The sequence below is a fragment of the Pagrus pagrus genome (assembly GCF_965226575.1).
Source record: "Pagrus pagrus genome assembly, chromosome: 11".
NCBI classification, from domain to species: domain Eukaryota; kingdom Metazoa; phylum Chordata; class Actinopteri; order Spariformes; family Sparidae; genus Pagrus; species Pagrus pagrus.
The window spans coordinates 29,446,490-29,465,800 of record NC_140195.1 but is presented as its reverse complement, the minus strand read 5'-3'; the positions used below and the strand labels follow the sequence as shown (position 1 = coordinate 29,465,800).

The 19,311-nt window shown below is 40.2% G+C and overlaps 1 protein-coding gene across 4 annotated transcripts in view; it reads right to left on the bottom strand.

Moving 5' to 3' along the window:
* prkcz (protein kinase C, zeta) overlaps positions 1-19,311 on the bottom strand; it is a 136,213-nt gene that overhangs the window by 64,814 nt on the left and 52,088 nt on the right. For 2 of the 4 annotated variants that reach the window (XM_084366365.1, XM_084366366.1), the window contains exon 5: positions 5,539-5,624. In XM_084366365.1, the coding sequence (XP_084222491.1) occupies positions 5,539-5,624 (86 nt within the window). Of the gene's footprint in view, positions 1-5,538; positions 5,625-11,689; positions 11,795-15,941; positions 16,236-19,311 lie in introns of those variants that run through there. The other 2 variants (XM_084366368.1, XM_084366367.1) reach the window with 2 other exon arrangements.

The window sequence follows — 19,311 nt, the reverse complement described above, 5'->3', positions numbered from 1 at the left end:
GAGTAGATGAGAAAGGCTTTTATCGATTGACAGGCCTCCCGTCAGCCCAGCTGACAGCATTACAGATTGTCTGAGTACCTGGAAACTGACTAGCCTCATATGCTGAGAAATGATATGTTGTCTAAATCACCCCTGACAAAAGGAACTCATCAGAGCAAGCCGACCAATGACATCTGCGGCAATCTGCGCGTTGAAAGGATAACAGAATATAACAAAATATCCCCCAGTATTAACCATAGTTATCATCTTCACAAGCCACGACAGCATCCATAGAATCAGAGACAAGACAAGTAGTTGGGTGTAGAGCTTCAACAATGATCAGAAAAGATAAGATAATGATATGTAAGCTTCACACAGACTTCACACTCTATCGAATGCTCCTGGTCAACTAATAGTGGCCTGATGACTAAATCTGGGCCCACCACCAAAAATATATGGGCCCTAAAAATGAACTGGGCTACATGAAATCTGGCTTTGGGTTTTAGTTTAGTTAATTCCTGTTTTATTTTGTAGGTTTCACTGTCATGGCTCAGGTTTTGTTTGAATTCTTGTCTTTGTATTGTGATTGTCCTGATTAGTTTCCCTGTAAACATCCTGGGTATTTGGTCCATATGTTTTCCCTCTTTCAGTTGTCAGTTTGCCTTCGTTTCCTGCCTGTGTTCCTCCCATGCCTTACAGAGTCTTCAGCCCAGTGGCATGTAATAGACCTTTTAACAACTAGCACTAAATAAAGCATTGAATAATGATCCTGTACCTCAAACCACTAAAGTGATTGACAAAAACCTTGCTAAAATGAAACATATTCTTCTTTAATGTGATTATTTACCTCACCTCAAAAGTATATCACACGATACTATGGCAACAGGAATTATTGTACTTTCCTTTTTAAAACGTATGAAAGTATGGCCTAGAAAGGACAAAAAAAAGAATATACACTAGTTTCTGATTAATTATCTGAACTTTTGAGTTTTACAGTTAATTTTTAGTGCCAGTTCCAGGGTAAAGAGATGATGTATTCAGTGGAGGTAAAGAACAGTCATCTCAGGGTTGAGGGTTGCAGATTAGTTACAACATCTACCATACTATATATAGACATATGCTAGATAACACATCTCCAGTCAGTGGTAGAAATTAACCTGCTTGAACCAGTGTGACTTTTCTTTGTGTTTGGATTTTCTGTGTTGAACGATGAGAGGCTGGTGTCAGTCGTCCCCCAAATGGAGTGCCTTGGAGGGAGGCAGCCAGCAGGGATGACTGATTCTGCTTCACCACATGGGGATGAGCGAAACCAGACCCTATTATGTCTAATGGGAGGGATCCACAAAGCAGCTTTCTCCCACTGCAACATCAGGGGGAGATGGAGCTGAGGGAGGAGATAGATGGAGACAGACGTGTAGAAACTGAGAGGGAGAGGGATGGAGTGAGAGAGGGAGAAGAAACCTGACCTACTTCTCCTTGGCTTATTTATATGCTGGAGACAACACAGTGAACCAACCAGAAGCCTGGAAGCTGGCATAGCAACAACAGTCAGAGAAATTGCAGTCTGAAAACCAACTGGTTACCAACACAAACACTGACTGCTGAGTTGTATATTTATAATAACAACAATATCCATTAAAATCTTTTTAAATTAAAAAAAAAAAAACAGACAACCATGTCTCCTTAAATGTACGACTTATTTGCTTGAATTCTGAACTTCGTATTGAAAAAATCTGCTAACAGTCAACACATTTCAAGTTAGGGGTTAGGGTTAACTTACAGCTTACAGCCCCCCTCGTGTGTATTTTGGTAATTTTATTTCATATTTCTCAGAGTCCTTTCCTGGAAATGCTGGTGTGCCACATGTCTGCCAAATATTTTTTGACAAATAACTTAATTTTGTGCTCAAAGTCACATCATTTCTGCTGTTGCTAATACGGCTATAGTAGAATGTGGGAGTCATACGTCATCCTCCAGTAAGGTTCCTAAAAGCAGCGTGGCTCCTTTAAGAAACAGCAGTGTGCAGTGTGTTAGTGGTCGAGCAAGAGAAGGAAAGATAGCTACAGTGATTGTATTCAGATCAGACCGGTGTTAGTCAGCGGAGCAGAGGGGAAGTTGAGCAGAGAGGTTGTCTCGTGGCAGTAAATGTACAGTACAGGTTACAGTTTGATCATGAATAAACTCTGCAGCTCCTCAATACACAACAAGAACTTCTGTTTGAGTGACAGCTATCACTATCCCTGCTAATATTCATGCTGCTTGTCCATGCTAATATCGATGCTATCACTAATCCATGATAGTGATGTTTACTGTTTATCAGTAGTCTGGTTGCAATGGTAATAACTATGCATGACTATAAACCCTGCCCCTGTGCTCTGTTTGAGAAAGAACGTTGAAGGTTGGACAGGAAGAGACACTGACTGGAGATGGGTTTTGAAGAGTTACTCTCCCAGTTTTACACATTAAAGTGTGTTTACAGGTCTGCAGTACTACTGCATGTGTGAAAAAAGTAATATGAAGCCTTTTTGTGGCTCCAGAGAAAGATGCATGTAATCTGATAAATTGCCCCCAATGATATCACTCAGCAGCTAGAGGGCCCGTTTCCACAAAGTGTTTTTCCAGGCAGAATAGTGCTGGTGGGACACTCGGGGTCACCGGGATGAAGCGCATTTGCGTGAGAGAAAAAACGCTGCATGTGTGTCTTGTCTCTATGACGACACTGTATGATCAACGCTGCCCCCTTGTGGTTTAATATACGTTTGATTGTTTTTTGACATCGGGGCATCAGGGAAAGGAGGATGGGGGTGTATGACATGTTCCGTAGGAGACAAAAATACTGTGATGCTGTTGCTGTTTATGCAACTCAAAGCACTCAGTTATGTGGTTAGGGAAAGATGGTGGAGACAGGATGCATTGACTTTGCCAATATGTGTACAACAAACCATCCGCCCCAACCTCCTCATTTTTCTGTACCTTCTGTTTAATGTCAAACATTCTGAAGTGGAATGGTTGCCAGAGATTGTAATCAAGGCAAGAATTACATTTCCTCAAAAGTAATTATTATTTGAATATTAGTAGTATATGTGCATATTTAGTAGGAGACAGATAGGGTTAAAAATGATCAGTTGAACTCTAAGCAGCATATTGAAACAGAGTAGCAGCCCAATCATTATGATGAAAATACTAATGTACATCTGTAGGCCTATATGTATTGTATTGACTTAGTCAGGCTCCACAGGGCATCGGTTTAATTGACCAGCAAAGTGCTGAGTCAGCAAGATGCCGGTGCAATAAGCCTATCCACTTTCTGCAGGAACATTATGACTGTAGCATCCATTGGAGAGGTTTCATTGTAAGAGCTGAAAATGGGAACATAACAATAAGACAACCAGATGAAACCTGTTTTTTATTGTACATCTGTACTGTCTTTCAGACTTACAAGTATGTCACCAGCTGATGGAACTCTTTGTGTAGGGGTTGTACCACTGAACTGAATGCTGTGATACACAACTCTGAGAAGGAGCCCATTTAAAAACAAATGAACAAGAACAGAAACTGAGTTTTCTTACCCCCATGACTACCCCCTCCAATGATTCTGAAGCTTCCTTTCCTTTGAGGTGTCCCCCTCACTTCTCAGATGCTTATATGCTAACTGGCTGTTTATCTGAAAGCTGTCTTGAAAATAATATTTGTGCAATTTGTCTTTGCTACATTGAGACACGGGATATACTACATATGTTTACATTTTGACATTTTTAACCAAATACCTCAACATCAATTTTGCGACAGTATAGTCAGGAACATCTATCAGTTTTCATCAGTAATGTGGATATGATGACGATATAATGAAGTGGGTAAAGACAAGTATTAGAACAAGTAGAACAGTCTGGTCAGTTCAGAAAATTACATCACTTTACTGTAATACAGCCTTTAAAAGCAGGAAAAGACAACACTTATTTCATATCACCATAATATCCTTAATATAATATACACCTATCACAATAATGAGAGAAGATCGATACACTTTCCGATCATACTTGGAAACAAATTTTGAGCTCTGAGCAACTACATGGTTCTGGTAAATAAAGGAATCTAATTTGTGTTTACTTGCTACTTAATTGACATTTTAAACAAACAATTTAAACATATCATACAAATGCTATGATAGCATATGGTATGATCTGGCTAGAGCTAACAAAAGAAGAGGCCACAACACACGGCTCAGCCTTGTACTGGCAGCAGTAGAACCTGATCTTCTTTCTTCCTCTTCAGAGAAAACACATTAGGTACCTAAGTGAAATATTATTAATGCCTTTCTTCTTTTGCCGTTCTGAATGGCCATCGTGCATTACAGAATGGGAACCCTTTAAAAGCTGCTGTCCTGTTTCAGACAAGCAGGGTGAGCAGCTAGAGCTCTTTAACATCTTGGCAGGGAAATGATGAAAGCCCACATGTGCCTTCAGGTGTGTGTGTGTGTGTGTGTGTGTGTGTGTGTGTGTGTGTGTGTGTGTGTGTGTGTGTGTGTGTGTGTGTGTGTGTAGCTGAGAGCTGAGACAACTGCTAAACAAGCCATAACTAGGACACCATGAATTATGCATCAATATCCAGATAGCTAAGCTGGAGCGGTGACTTGATTACCTGTCATATATAATTTAGCTGCAGAATGTTTGTGACATACTGGACTGTATACTCCACACAGAGAGACTGTCACACTGCACAGATTTAGAAGCTCGCACTAGATATATGTGCAACAGAAAACTGCTTCCTGTGTTGTGTGGATGAGATCAACACAGGTAAATCAACTTACAGAACTAACAATCCTAAAGGAACAGTTCACCGGAAAAAAGAAACGCGCCATGCCAATGGAAACTCAGGTATATTTCAGTATCCACAACACATTTCATCTCCACAACACATTTTCAATCTCGGGGCTTCCAGAGACTTGGATTGCACTGGACAAACTGTATGGAGCCATTTTATATTTTATTTCTGATTGTTGTTTTTGTCTTTTACATTTTAAACCAAGTCCCCATCTACTTCAGTTGTTTCAGAGAATGCTGCAACACTGTTTTGCTGTGAAGCTCCAGAAATGTTTTGTGGACTATGAAACACCCAACTTTCCATCAGCATGGAGTTGAGTAGACAGATTTTCATTTAAATCCATAAAATGTTTAATCTGACAAATGTCAACTGCTGCTAGCAAATGCTTTCCATTCCTGCATTTTGCAAATGACGCTAATGACACAGACATGTTGGTCACTAATGAGGCTACAAACACAACTAATGCTCCCCTACAGTGTTCAGCAAAATTCAGTGGGAGAAATTCAACTGTTCATATTAATTCTAAAATTGGTCAGTAAGTATTAAAACATCTCCAAAGCTCCTCAAACCAAACTTCACCTTTGAATCAAGCAACCATCCATTATCACTTTTAAAACTTCCTGTGTCTCCCAACAACAAGATTTCCCACTGAAAACAGGCTCAGTTAACTGAACTGACTGAAGCATTGCTCAGGCATTACTGCATGTACTACTATTAGCACGGTTTGAAGACACTCACCCTGTTAAAGCGCTTGGCCTGGAAGAGGTGCCCGTTGACTCGGTAGAGTTTCCTCCATCTTCTGGCCCCGCGGCGATAGATCGATTCTAGAAGAGAGAGGAAACAGTTGTAGAGTAGCTTCATGGTGAGAGACTAATGGAGAGGGGGATGGAGGTCTGCTAAAACAGAGGGGGGAGATGGAGATGGAGTGATAGAAAAGAGAGAAAGCTGAGGTAACAGTCCTGAGGCTCTTCCTTCGAGTGAAGTCTGAGTTCAAGTGAGGGGAAAACAACCATCAGGTTTCTCTACGATGTATACGCATGCTCACACCCATACACACACACACACACACACACACACACACACACACACACACACACACACACACACACACACAAGCGCCTGCCTCCCTCTCCACTCCCTTCCTCACCAATCTATTCTCTTCTTTCATCCTCTCCCTTCATCTTTTTCCCTGCTGCTTCTTCTATCCTTTCTTTTCTTTAACTCCTAGTGATGACTTAGTAGTGCTTCATATTACCTTTTTATTCAGATGAGACCATGAAGGTGCAGCTATTTATAATAGGATCATACACTGTAGTCAGTTATTAATACGTTCCAGAAGCATAAACATGATGCAACTAGCAGTGAGCTGAAACTGGGAGGTTCTGTCCTCACACCAGACAATGTTTTAAAATGATAAGGACACATTCTACATTCTTACTAAAGGTTTGCTGGGATTCATCATGAATATTGTAACCTTCTAAAAGAGAAACAGATTTGAATCAGACACATTATTAATCTTGATTATTATTGTTATTATTATTATTATTATTATCTATTAATTTGTTTGCATTTAAACCTGATTATCAATATTAAGAACAATAGACAAACAGTTATAAGTGAGCTATGTCCTGTGCATACAGTCGCAGTATGTTGATAAAACATTATTCGTGGTTGTAATGGTCATTGGTATTGGTTTTTGGAAAGCAAGGACAAACAACATTGTTGTGTCACTAGAGCTATGGTCATTTTGTCAAATCATTTACAACAGCTTTATAAATTGTTTGGTTTGGGGGACTTGTTGGACAAACACTGAGGGTTTCTCCATTATCATCCATCCTCTTGATCATAAATTCTTGTCTTTGAATGGGTGAATACCACAATGTTTTGACCTGAGATGTTTCAGTGCATTGATAACATTTCTCTACTCATCAGTTTGTTGCCAGGTTTGGAAAATATCAGAATGTTGCGTATGACTCGTGTATTAACTGCCACTAAGCTGTATTTGGTGGTCCATTTTAGTATGACTTTTTTTCTTTTTCTTCTTTTTTTTTAAATCCATGTGAGAGAAGGACGCCATCCATGATCAGGTAGTTAGTGGACAATCTCTGATCGCTAAATCTCTGTAAAGACACACACACACTGGAGAGAGAGAGCAGACGTGCAGAGAAAGATGGTGGATGCAGCAGGCCAGTGTGTGTGCAATGAAGAAACCAGAGATTGAGAGGGAACAGCAAAGCAAATCGAGCAGATCCAAGTAGTTTGCGAGATAACACTAATGTAAGGTGGAGAACGAGGTAGAATTAAAATGCTAAAAAAAGAGATAATCGACTGGAGTTAAGGTAATTTAACATTTTCAAGGACAAATACCAGAGCAATGCATGTAAGCCTTGAAAATTTTCAAAAATCTATTTCTATATTTTTTAGCATTGCTTTGAAAGCAGCTGCCAGCATTCACACTGCAGCAAATGCATTTTCTAGTTTGAATTATTATCATACTGTGTCTCAAAGAACGTCTAGCTGTCCAATTTTCTCAAGTCTGTTTCATAATTGTTGGAGACCTGCAGGTGGCTGGCAAATTATTCTCAAAACCAATAATGCAGAGACGGAGATATCCTGACTTTTAGTAATATTCAAGTCAAGTTCCAAAAAAATCTATCACAATGAAACTTGAAAGCATATTTTCATTAGACCATCCTCTGGTAAAGGTCCACATCTTTCAAACTCCAACTACAGACGTTATGGTAAAAATGTAAAGTCTCCAAGCCCAAGCTGAGATAACTGAAGACATCATCAGATCAGCAGGGTTATTTTCTAAGACTTAACAAAGTGCTTCCTCCTCCTTCTTTTCACAGTCTGAATAGTGCAGTCCCATAAATAAACTTCACGTATAAAATCAGTAGAGTGCCCCTTGAAAGGCATAGAGGAGTGTTGCTTATGTCCATGAACTGATAAACCTGCTGCCGTACAAATGAGTACGTTATCAGCCAATTTAAATGTGCTGCCATGAATTGACGTGGCTGGCTGAAACACATCAGGCATTAAAATCCTGATCCCACTAATTATTCACTAGCTGCTCTCTCAGCACCTCCCCACGTCTGTACTGGTTTTCCAGTCTGGTTGGTTGTTCCAGAGACGGGTGCGGCTGTTATGTCCTCCTCCACTCACTCACTTTTTTGCCTCTGTTGCTATGGTAGCCACAGCCCACCATATACCAGCTATTATTAGTTAGCAGTGAGGATGTCAGGATGTCATTGTCTGCAAATAAAAGTGAATCTTAACAACAAATCCCTGCTTCTCCTTCTCTGAACAATGATTGCACCATTGTGCAGAATAAGGTACAACACATATACCAGATTGGCTGTTTATCTCTCGAGCGATGGGTACAGAGCTGTGTTTAAATTTTCATGCCCTGGGATGAACTCGTGTTGCAGATGGCTTGAACATGCAACCTCACACAGTCTTCAGTGTTTAAGTTGAGAATCTGCTCTTCTTTATTGACCACCATGCTTGGCTATCATCTACAATGTGCAATTCTGACATTATTATATGTTGACTTTGGTTGATTGATCTTGATCGAAATGTATGTTGTGCTTGTCTCTGTATGCAAACAGTTTGTCACAGAGAGGGAATTAAACAGTAGTAAACACATGGTACACGAGGTACTGCCTGAGGATGAAAAGGCACCGCTATAGAAAAAGTCAGCACTGCCTTAGAGGCCTCTGGTGTCTTCAATGTACACTCAACTGCTTTGCATTGTGCCTTTTTTGCATTGTGATGAATATTTTTGTGATTCTAGCATCTTTCTCTCTCTGAGTCAGGGCAGTAGAGATCAGAGTGAAGCGAGCAGATGGGAGACACAAAGAGGCCTTGCTCTTTGGGGTCTCGTCTGTGAATTCCCTCTAATCCTGTTAACTCAAGGTCTCTAAAGGAAACTGCCTTGGAGAATCACTGCTGCGTGTTTCCATAGTTACCCAGCGCCCTTACTAGTGGGCGAGTGGGGAAGCTCGGGGGAAGGAAGGTGAACCTACACATCATGGTGCACTCTTCAGTGCCCACGTCAGATGCTAAATACAGTGCATGTGATTAAATAATTAATTGTAAACAGATGTTTGTACGAAGTGGTAAATTGCAGCACTTAGCTCGGTGTCTTTAATCCGAGTGTTGATGAAAAGATGAGAGGTTACACAGGAGTTTTAAATACGTGAGTCAATGTTTTCCTCTTAAATCTGTATCTGGCTGCTATACAGGCTGCATTCATCAGTCCCTGGGTTCAAATGGTGAATATTTCATTTGTAATCATGACAGTGTATTTCCAGTTTACCAGCTATTCTCTGTGGCCAACATAGTTGTGACAACCCGCTCCAGGCTATCTCCGGCTGCTCGATCCAATTAAAGCCACTGAGAAATGCCCTCCAATGGCTCATGCTCAACCTAAATCCAGGACAAACCTTTCACCCCAGCCAATACACTACATTCTGCTACTGCCAGTCATCCCCCTCACAATGAGGTGAAATAAGCTCCCCACTAACGGGGAAGCTTAAAATATTACATTATATTATATCATATTATATTATATTATACTATATTATTAGGGCTGTCAATAAGATATTTAATCATGATTAACTGCATGATTGTCCATAGTTAACTAAGATTTTAATACTCTTATCAATATTGGAGTGGACAAATATGCTTGCTTTTTGCAAATGTTTGTTTATTATTATTGCAACGATCCAAAACAATGATAAACACTGTCCAGAATATTTTCCAGAATAACCTCAAAGGTACTGCATGCTCAGAAAATATGCTGGAAGCATAACATGGCAAACTCAAGCCCAACAATCACACAACAGATGGGCATACTGACCTAAATGTAACATTCCTTAGTAATACTAACACAATGTAGTGTCCAACTTTACACTTGTAAAGGTTAACTGAACAATATTAACCGGCCTGCAAGCTGTAGCCACACATTTAGCTATTGCTGTTGAAAGTTTGTCACATGTAGAGTTGTTCAGGCGTCTCTGTCGCAAACTATCCAGCGTGGTCTGTCTCTGGTGAGGGGAGGAGGGCTCTCTGCATCAGCTGTGTGCTCGGCCAGCAAGTGGTATTTGAGACTGGACGTACTCCGGTGGTAACTCAGTCCACATCGGCAGTAAATGTAAAAAACTTTGTTCTTGTGGAGAGAACCATCTGGCAGGGCTTTGAAGCTGAACAGACATTCAAAAGACCCTTTCCTTTATCTATTTCTGCTCAAAGAGGTTTGTTTCTGCTGCCATCCACAACGTTACTGCTGCATCGCCTTCTGATTTCCCAACCTATGGAGTGGGCCAAGGGTCAAAACGTGCGTGCGTTAATCGCGTTAAGAGGAATTTGCGTGAATGCATTATTATCGCACTAACTTCAACAGCCCTACTATTATCTTATCTTATCTTATATTATATTATGCTCATTCAACGCGAAATCTTTACATTTGGAAAGGGAGGTAATGCATGTTCAAGCCGAAACTGGGTGTTAAGTTTCTCCTTTTAAAAGTTGTTTAATGCCTCAGAGATTAAAGGCTCAAACCAAAGAGTTGAGTCTTCACAAGTCCATTTTGTAACTTATAACTGAGATCCAACCTGGGTCTGGCCAGGTCCAAGTTATATTGGGCTTGGTGTGGTCCTGCAGGGTCTTGCAGTTCTAGATGTAAAATAAATGGTAATCTGTAAATGAACTGCATTAATATACAGTAGGGCTTTTCAGTCTACAAACTACTCAAAGTGCTTTACAACATATTCACACACACATTCATACTCAATCGCAGAGGTTGCCATTCACAGTGCCAACCTGCTCATCACCCTTCACTCATACATGTACACACACAAAGCAGTGGAACAGCCATAAGGAGAGGTCCAGTATCTTACCCAAGCACACTTGAATGCTCTACCTCCTGAGCCATAGCAGCCCCTGAAATACATTTGTAAGTGCAGGAAACTGTTTTCCTATTCTTTTGGACTAGAACTGTTCATCACTTGGTAGAGCATCATGCTGCTGTTGGAGTAGACCAGAAAAAACCAAACCAAACCCAAAAAAAAACCAGTTTAGCACAATAACAGCACGGCTTCACTCATGGCCTCAGGTGTACCAGGAGCACATCTTTCGATGAGGTTGGTGTGTGTGTGTGTGTGTGTGTGAAGTGAAATCCACACACCACATCAGATTCTCAGTTGCTGTAGGGAAGTGACAGATGTTTATAGAGCCAAAGGCATGCAGGAGAGTGCAGGAAATGTTAAATCTGAGGAGAACAGTTTGAAATATGAGCACAAATGAACCAAGAAGTGATTTCTCCTCTGAGTCAATTGCTGCTGTTCCGCTGTGACTCCTCATGACACAGTAAATATTGTCACAATACTGACCCAAAAATCCGTCAATGTCAACTACGGATAAATACACCCATGGGATTTCAAAGCCTCGTCTAGGCTGTTCTTTAATGTTTTACCCATAATAATCCGATTATCACTTCCTACACAGACAATGACATCACACTATATCCCCTCTGGTTATAGCAGATGTTATTGCTTACTGCATCCAATTAAAAAACAATTTCTGGATCGGAGGGGTGGATCACTTCTTGTTTACAACTTGCTAGGATCATCCTCGCAGTCTGAAGGCGATGCCAACCAGAAACACAGCTGCCTCCGACATGTGCTTGCAACACTCCACTTGCACTTGACTAGCAGACCTTCAAAGAGCTGACCTATTACAACATCCCCCTCCGGAGAACGATGAGTGTTGCATTGCCCCATTTTTCTGCCAAGGTGCCAAATTGAGAGTAAGAAAGATACAGACTGATAGAACAAAGCAGACAAGTCAAACCGATTCTTATATGAATGAAAAGACAATACTACACCTCCGGATGCAAAGGGCAATGCACGCAGTCCTGCCATTTTGTCCGTGGAAGGTATAAAGAGGAGTAGACAGCCTGCTGGTGCTAATCTGTAGCTGATACAGGGAGTTGTGTCGCAGGCGAACAGGGTGGTACTCAACCAAATCTCTCCAAGACAGGACATTTATGAGAGCTTGACTCATTTCCAGACATTGTTCCTCTCACTCGCAGGAAAGTAGCAGCATTCAAGTTGCTACCAACAACGCCCGCGCCCTCCCAATAATACCCAACAAGAACAAAAAGAGAGAGAGAGAGAAAAGAAAAAAGAAAAAGAGAGCACAAGGCTTCACAAGTGCCAAGTTCCTTTCTGGACACTCTGTTCCTGCTGCCAATTGTTAAGGGCCAGTATATACAGTAGGTTAGGTTAAGGTTATTACATTATTCTCATCAGGCTTTCACTTCCAAAGAAGCTGAGAGGGATCAATGAAACACCCCTGAGGTTTTTAGACACAATTAGTCCTCTGTGATAAGAGATGCTCAATAGTGGCATGGCTAACTTTGTTAGTTTGACTTTTAATTAATTACACTACAAAAGATACCCAATTTAAAAGTTGGGATTAGTGAAATTTGTTCCGGATTTAGGAGTCATGCAAAGCACAGAAAAAAACTAAAGACCACAGGGGGTCTCTGAAGGGGTTAGAGTGGGAGACAAGTGGGATCCCCTGGACTGTCGAGTCAGTGTAACATGTGGATGCGTCAGTCACTGTAGGTGACACCATGGCAACAGATCACTGTGTTACCCTCACATCCATATCAGACTGCTGAGAGCTCAAGTGTGAATGAGAAGACACACTGTAACAAGCAACCTATGGAATCATTTTTTCTCTAAAGTGGGCACTGAGTCCAATATCAACTGACAGAAAGAAATGCTAATATACACCAACTTGTTGTATTTGTGTGCAACAAGTTGTACAGGTTCATCTGACATTCCCTCACAGCAACACAACGTTTCTCCTTCCAGAAATACTAGACTGATAAATATGTGAACCTACAAAGAATTGAAGACAACAAAATAAAACACTGACACAAGCTTAAAGGGTGAGTTCCAAAAATGAAATTTCAGTCATTATCTACTCATCGTCATGCCAATAGAAAGTCAGGTGACGTTTCGATCCAAATCACCAGAGATCCCAAATAGTTTTTAAAAGACGTTATTTACACCCTTTTTTAAGCCAAAATCTTCACAGTTGTTGCTAAGCTGAGGAAAAAATGAATTATTTGACCAAATTATTTTTAGGAATTATAATTTGGTCAAATAATTATTTTGACCAAACCAGAGGCGACTGTGGAAAGACAAACCAAGATTGTTTTGGTGAGTCTTCTTTAGTTATGTCAAGTTTAAAAGAAGAGTGTTTTAAAATGAGTTAATGAGGCAGTTAAGCTCGTCTTAATTTGTTAAAAGAGAGGAACTTGTATTCAGATGGTGTGCAGTTGTGTGTTTTCTGTTTAGTAAGGACAATAAGATGTCAATTATTTCCTTTTCTTTCTGTTTACTTAACAGACTTAGTAGCAAACTTGCCGCTTTTACATCTCCCAGCTAAAACTAGAAGGTTTTAGGACACACGGTGGGCTGGGGCTAGCTGGCTGGCATGCCAACTTCAGTAGATATGTTTGCAACACTGTAAATAGACGTCTTTCACATAGCTCTGTCTTTCACACTGGGTTGATACTTTTTAAATGATTTAACTAAAATTCAGGCCATATCTTACAAATTGCTGCTTTAATCCCAAGGTTATGCCCCCTCTCTTGGCATACCGATGTGATACAAGTCCTCACAAAGAAGATAATCTCATCAGGTTTGAGGACTGCACCTGAGTTGATCTGTTTTTTCAGGATTGTGGATAAAAGCCCATTATACTGTATATGTGCATGAGCATTATAATGTGACTCTCTATGCTCAAAGACAACATTGTACAACATTTTCTTATATCAGCATCTCCCTTATATGTGTTTAGAAAACCCTGCATTAAGAACAACACTTGAAACAGCAAGACATGTTAGTGTTCCTGCAGGGTGCTGATTCATACCAGGTTGATCACACTGCCCTCACATTAATGTGTGAACCTCTGTGATGATGTAACATGGTCCCTGACTTTCTGGCTCTATGAAGGGTTTATTGCGGATGGCTTTTGAGTACTGCTCTTCTCTTATGTTCAAGCCTACACTCTTTAAATACTTATAGAAGCAGAAAATTGTTCTGTACGTTTGAAATTCTTCATGGTGCTGTAAAAAGCTTCCAATGAATGTGTTTTTAAAGGAAGGCAAGAAGTTTTAGGAGCTAGACTTTGAGCATGGTGCCACCCGAAAGATGAGAAATTGAGGTCCATACACCATAGAAACTCAAGGACAAAGTATTACACTTTGCATGCTTGAACAGTGATGGTAAATATATTGAAATTTTGTGAGAATACTGGTCAGGGATTCATTTGAATTATCACCCACCTACAATGCAGTATTGAGTTCTTTCCCAAGACAGCGTAACAACCATTCACACCTGGGCTCAGCTAGCCCTAGCAACCCACATGAAGGCCGGTTAAGTCAACGACCCACAAGTGGCCCCAACGACTCTGAAACTCAGAGCTCACACGTGTCCTTAACGACTCTGTAAGGACACTCCCACACAGAGTTTAAAAGCCTGCAACTCCCCTCCAGTTAGCTAGAACTGAAGAAGCCTCTTGGATGAGAGGTGAAACGTCTTCAAGAAACTGAAACACGTCCAGCTGCCTACAATACAGCACTTAGAATTACCGTGACCTGGATGACTGAGAACCTTCATCAACATCTCATTTGAATGCTAAATAAAAAGAGTTTAGCAAATGGAAAGCCTAACTAAAGTTCTACAAAGCGGTCCTGTGATTTTGAGAGCTTAGCATTCAGGCAGTCAGCAGATCCACTATTACTCCATCTGTGGTGTGTACTGACAGGTCTGTGTTAGGGTCACTGATCAATCATGACCTAAATTACTTTGCATTTTGGTTAAACAGTCTGGTGCTGCTGAAACAGCAATTCTCATTTCTACTCATATGCTCTAAACACCCACACTAAATAAAATCTGCACATTGATTTTGGAAAGTTGGTCTCATCAGTGTGTTTACATAATAGGTTGGAGCATTGATGCAACAGCTGCAGTTATCTATGAACCTGTGCTTCCATTGAAGCCATGAAAGCAACAGAATATTTTGTACACCAGAATTTTGACCAGCCTCAAAAAACTCAACTATTCCACAAAGTTATATTCCGCTACAACACTGAAACAGGCTGTTGAGAATTCAATCACATCACCGAACATCTGATAATCTGATTTGCTTCTTAAAAATGTCATTGTCAATACCTCATTAACAACTATTTAACATTGAATAGAAAGAGATTGTAACCATGGTTCTGCCACTCCTTGACATACTATAAAAAATTGTGAATGTGGAGAGTTAAGGGGAAATGTGACAAAGCTTCCAGTGCAGCCTCTTTGCTTGTCCAGTTTGAAAATCAGGAATACAAATTTGTATTTATTCTCCAAAAACAACCAGTCCCCCTTTAAATAATTTAAATGCAGTAATATATTATAAGTAGGGTAGGGTATGTCCTTCCAACTAAGTCCAGTATTGCTTCCTCTGCTGCTAACTGCTAATCAGAAGTCACATATTCTAACATTATTACAAGTCACTTCCCAAAGGAGACAGGCGGACGGAGGGTTTTAAGTAGGCTACATAGATCCAAATCAGCAGCTCCAATGGTACTGAGAAGAACCAGGAGGCAAAAGCTGTCAGGACTGACAGCATGCAGCTGACAGAGGAGAGCACCACATGCTCCCAGCGAGGAAAAAACAGGGGATATTCAATTTAGATGCAGCCGCTGATGTGACAATGAAAGACAGTCTGTTTATCCATTACTGTGGAAAATGGATCTAGTTCATGCTGTTTGGAGTTAAACTATAGAATACATGCAGCAAGACAGCAGTTTCTACATATTTTTCATGATTAGTGTTAAAAAGAAGAAACAATTTTCATTCAAGTAACACATTTCCTTCACCAGGTGAATACTAATGACGTTTTCTCAGGCAAAAGGGCAAACCAGTTCACGTCAACTCAATTCATGCAACCTCTCTGGTGTGCCTGCCATGCTGTCTGGCTGACGGAATATCTCTGCACAGACCTCAGATGGCCCGACATTGTCCAAATCCCACAGAGAGAATCATCCACGCTGACCCCAGATCCCCTACCTTTGACTCGAAGGTAGAAAAGCAGCGTGAGCAGCATCCCTCCAGCTGAACGTTACCGCTCCCTCGCCGTCACACCCCAAATCTCATGGTGGTCTCCTGCACCTCCTCCGCTACTCCTCGTCTCATCCTGCCTTCCTCCTCCTCCTCGTCTCACCGAACAGCTTCACTCGCGTCTCCGTGTCGCTCTCTCTTCTCTCCCCTCCCTTCCTAATTGCCTTCATTCCCCCTCTAGGTTGCTCCTCTTCATCTTCCTGTCACACTACACACACACCCCAAGTGGTATTCATCAGATGAGGTATACGCAAACATGCACAAATCCCTCCTGTGCATAAAATGTTCCTCACTGAGCGGGGATCGTACCACATGATCAAGGCTTTTCACAGGAACCTGCCGTCTGCTCCAAATTGCAATTGTACCATTTTGCCCACAAGATGGCAGAAACAGCTCTGAATAGCAGCAGCATCCTGAGCACCCAACAAAGTTTAACCTAAATTTAAACCTTGAAGGCTATTTTTAGTGGCTGTGCTGTGCCTTTTGGAGCACATCCTGGATGACAGCAACACTTTCCTAGAGACCTGTCTCTGGATGCATTTATAGCACTCTTTTCACGGGAATACTGAGAGCTCTGTGTGCTACTGTACATCACCTACACACAGTCAGTGAAAGTTTATTTTATGCTGTCCTATATAGACCAGAGCTACTGTGTTTCATAGGGCGGCACGATACAGTAAACAAAAAATCATATTGGGATTATTTTGAGGGATATTGCCATAGAGATATGATTCACCATTAGTGGGAATGATCATTTTTGCATCACAATTTTCATTTTCACAAAAGAATCTATTAAGACCATATAGCTATGACATTTGTTAGGGTCAGCACCAAGCTAACCTATTTTCTCACACCTGGCGAACAACATTTGAAAGTCAGGGCATCTCTGCAGCACTACAGGACTTCATAATAATGCTGTTTGTGACACACTTTACCTTTAACAACAAACTGCAGCCTCTGCGATTTGGATATTGCACTTGGCCATAATGACATTTCTATAACTTTTCATTAATTGTGCAGCCCTACTTTTGTATATACTGAATTTATTTGGGTTACAATTTATAGTGTATGGGGATGAGGCACTGTCTACCTACCAGAACATATTCCAAACACACAGCCAAACACCTCCACCTTCAAAAAGTCATTCTGTCCAATTTTAATTCCTAAAAGTTTTTGTGTAAAAGTCAGCAAGTGGTGCGTTTAGTTCCAATTGTTCCTGCGTCAGGTTCTGTTCTTTCAGGAATTGTGGGTCATAATTTGGCAAACTGCAGGATAAGAACCAAGGAAACTGGAAAAGAAATGATAAGAAAAAGTGAAGCCTGGGAGTTCTTGAAATGAATGTCATCATCCACGGACAAAATGACAAAATACAGATTACTATTAATCTATCTATAATAAACTCTGATAATCAGTCTCTAATCTGTTTCACAACTTTACTACTAAAACTTGGACAAATTAAAATCAAGACTAGATCAAATATGTAAGTAAAACAGGTAAAAGAGTATGAGCTTTTTCTTCTTTTGGAAAGTGACTGGAACAGCTTACAGTCATGTTACTAAATCTTATTAAATACCCACCATTTTTTGGTCTAAATAATGTTGTGACTATCATTGCTGAAGTTCTGTTCTTGATGTGCCTTTTTGTATATATCTATGTAGTTTATTTCTAATGATCTAATTGGACCCTAAAATGAACTGTAAAAGACTGATAAACATTTATTTTTAAAAAATATGCTCTATAACCACCACCAAACTTAGAGACTCACATTTATTCACTAATAAAGGGCCAGCTGTTTGATTTTATCACATGTCACATTCCTCTTCAACTCTTGAACCAAGTGTTTCCTGTCTCTACAGTCAACTACCTAATATACAAGTAGCAGGAGAGATTACCATAGCAACAAATGGCATCATCAACATCATTTGATGTTTGAGGTATCAAAGGCAAACAAAAGACTATCTATTTCTGTTGCACAGTACTGTACCACATCCACCAAACTGAGAGGAACTGTGCTGTTCCAGTAATGTTACAACCTGAGACAACCCTGACATTTTGTGCTACTGGCTACTTGTACAATATACGTCTGTCCCTGCACAGTACCGGACAGATAACTGGGACAGATGTCTGCATTGCTGAATCTTGACAATATTCCCAAAATAAATCAGCTGAGCCAATATTATCTTACTGCAGATATATCATACCGGTGTATTTGTCAAACCAGGTTTGAGGTCACCTAAATACAGGATCTCAATTACTTAGACTGTCCACCAGAGAGCAACAACAAGTTTACTTTTTAAATATAAAATGTTCCACTCTGTATGTATCTCTGTCCTAATTCTTAAGAAACACAAATCTACGAGGTCTGCATTAAGTCTGTTAATGTTACATGTTTATGAAAAATAAATACTATTGTCTATGGGGCTATTGGACTTTTTAAAACCCCTAATATCCCTATCAGCTCAAGGGTGTTGTTAAAGTATCCAATATACTTTTAGATTAGAACCTGACCCATATACAGTATTAGCTGGCCGATATTGGCCTATCACAGAGATATCACTATTGGTATATATGTTGTCCGATATGTGCTGACACACAACTTGTTTTTTAGAGAACATAATGCAGAAAGAGAGGCTTATGTAATTTAATATAAAAATAATAATAAAATAAAATAAATTCCCAGTATAGTTAACAGTGTTTTAACAATAAAGCTTATTGGTAAGTTGCAAAATACCCTGCCTCCATTACATATGTATCTTTTTCACAGTTGTAATTTTTCTGATTATCATAATAATTTTTCTTGGTGCAGATAATATAAATTAATTCAAAAGTGCCTACTTTGGCTCTGATGCAGCATCTGCTATTTTGCAGTAATCTGCCAAGTAGCTAGTAACTAAAGTCATCAAATAAATGTAGTAAAGTAATAAGTAAGATGCTTCCCTCCAAAATGTAGTATAATGTAGCAGAAACTGGAATACTCAACTAAAGTACAAGTACCTCAAAATGTACTATAGTACAGTGCTTGAGTAAATGTGGTTATTTACATTCAATCACTGCCAAACATCCAGGAGTAGTCAGAAAAAAACTAAAACCTGAAGATGCTCAGTTCTTAGCTAAAGATGACGGGATGATTAAACCCCAAAAATTCCACCATGAAAGCGTTGATTATTTTGGGGTAGGCTGACCCAGACTCTCCCAGCCAAACACAGACTTGGACACTTTCATGTCTTTCCTTGTGCGGCAGTGTTGCAACACTGAGGAGGTTGTGCAAACATTTTCTGCATTCCTTCACAGTGAGGGTGGAAGGCTATTCTCTAGGTTG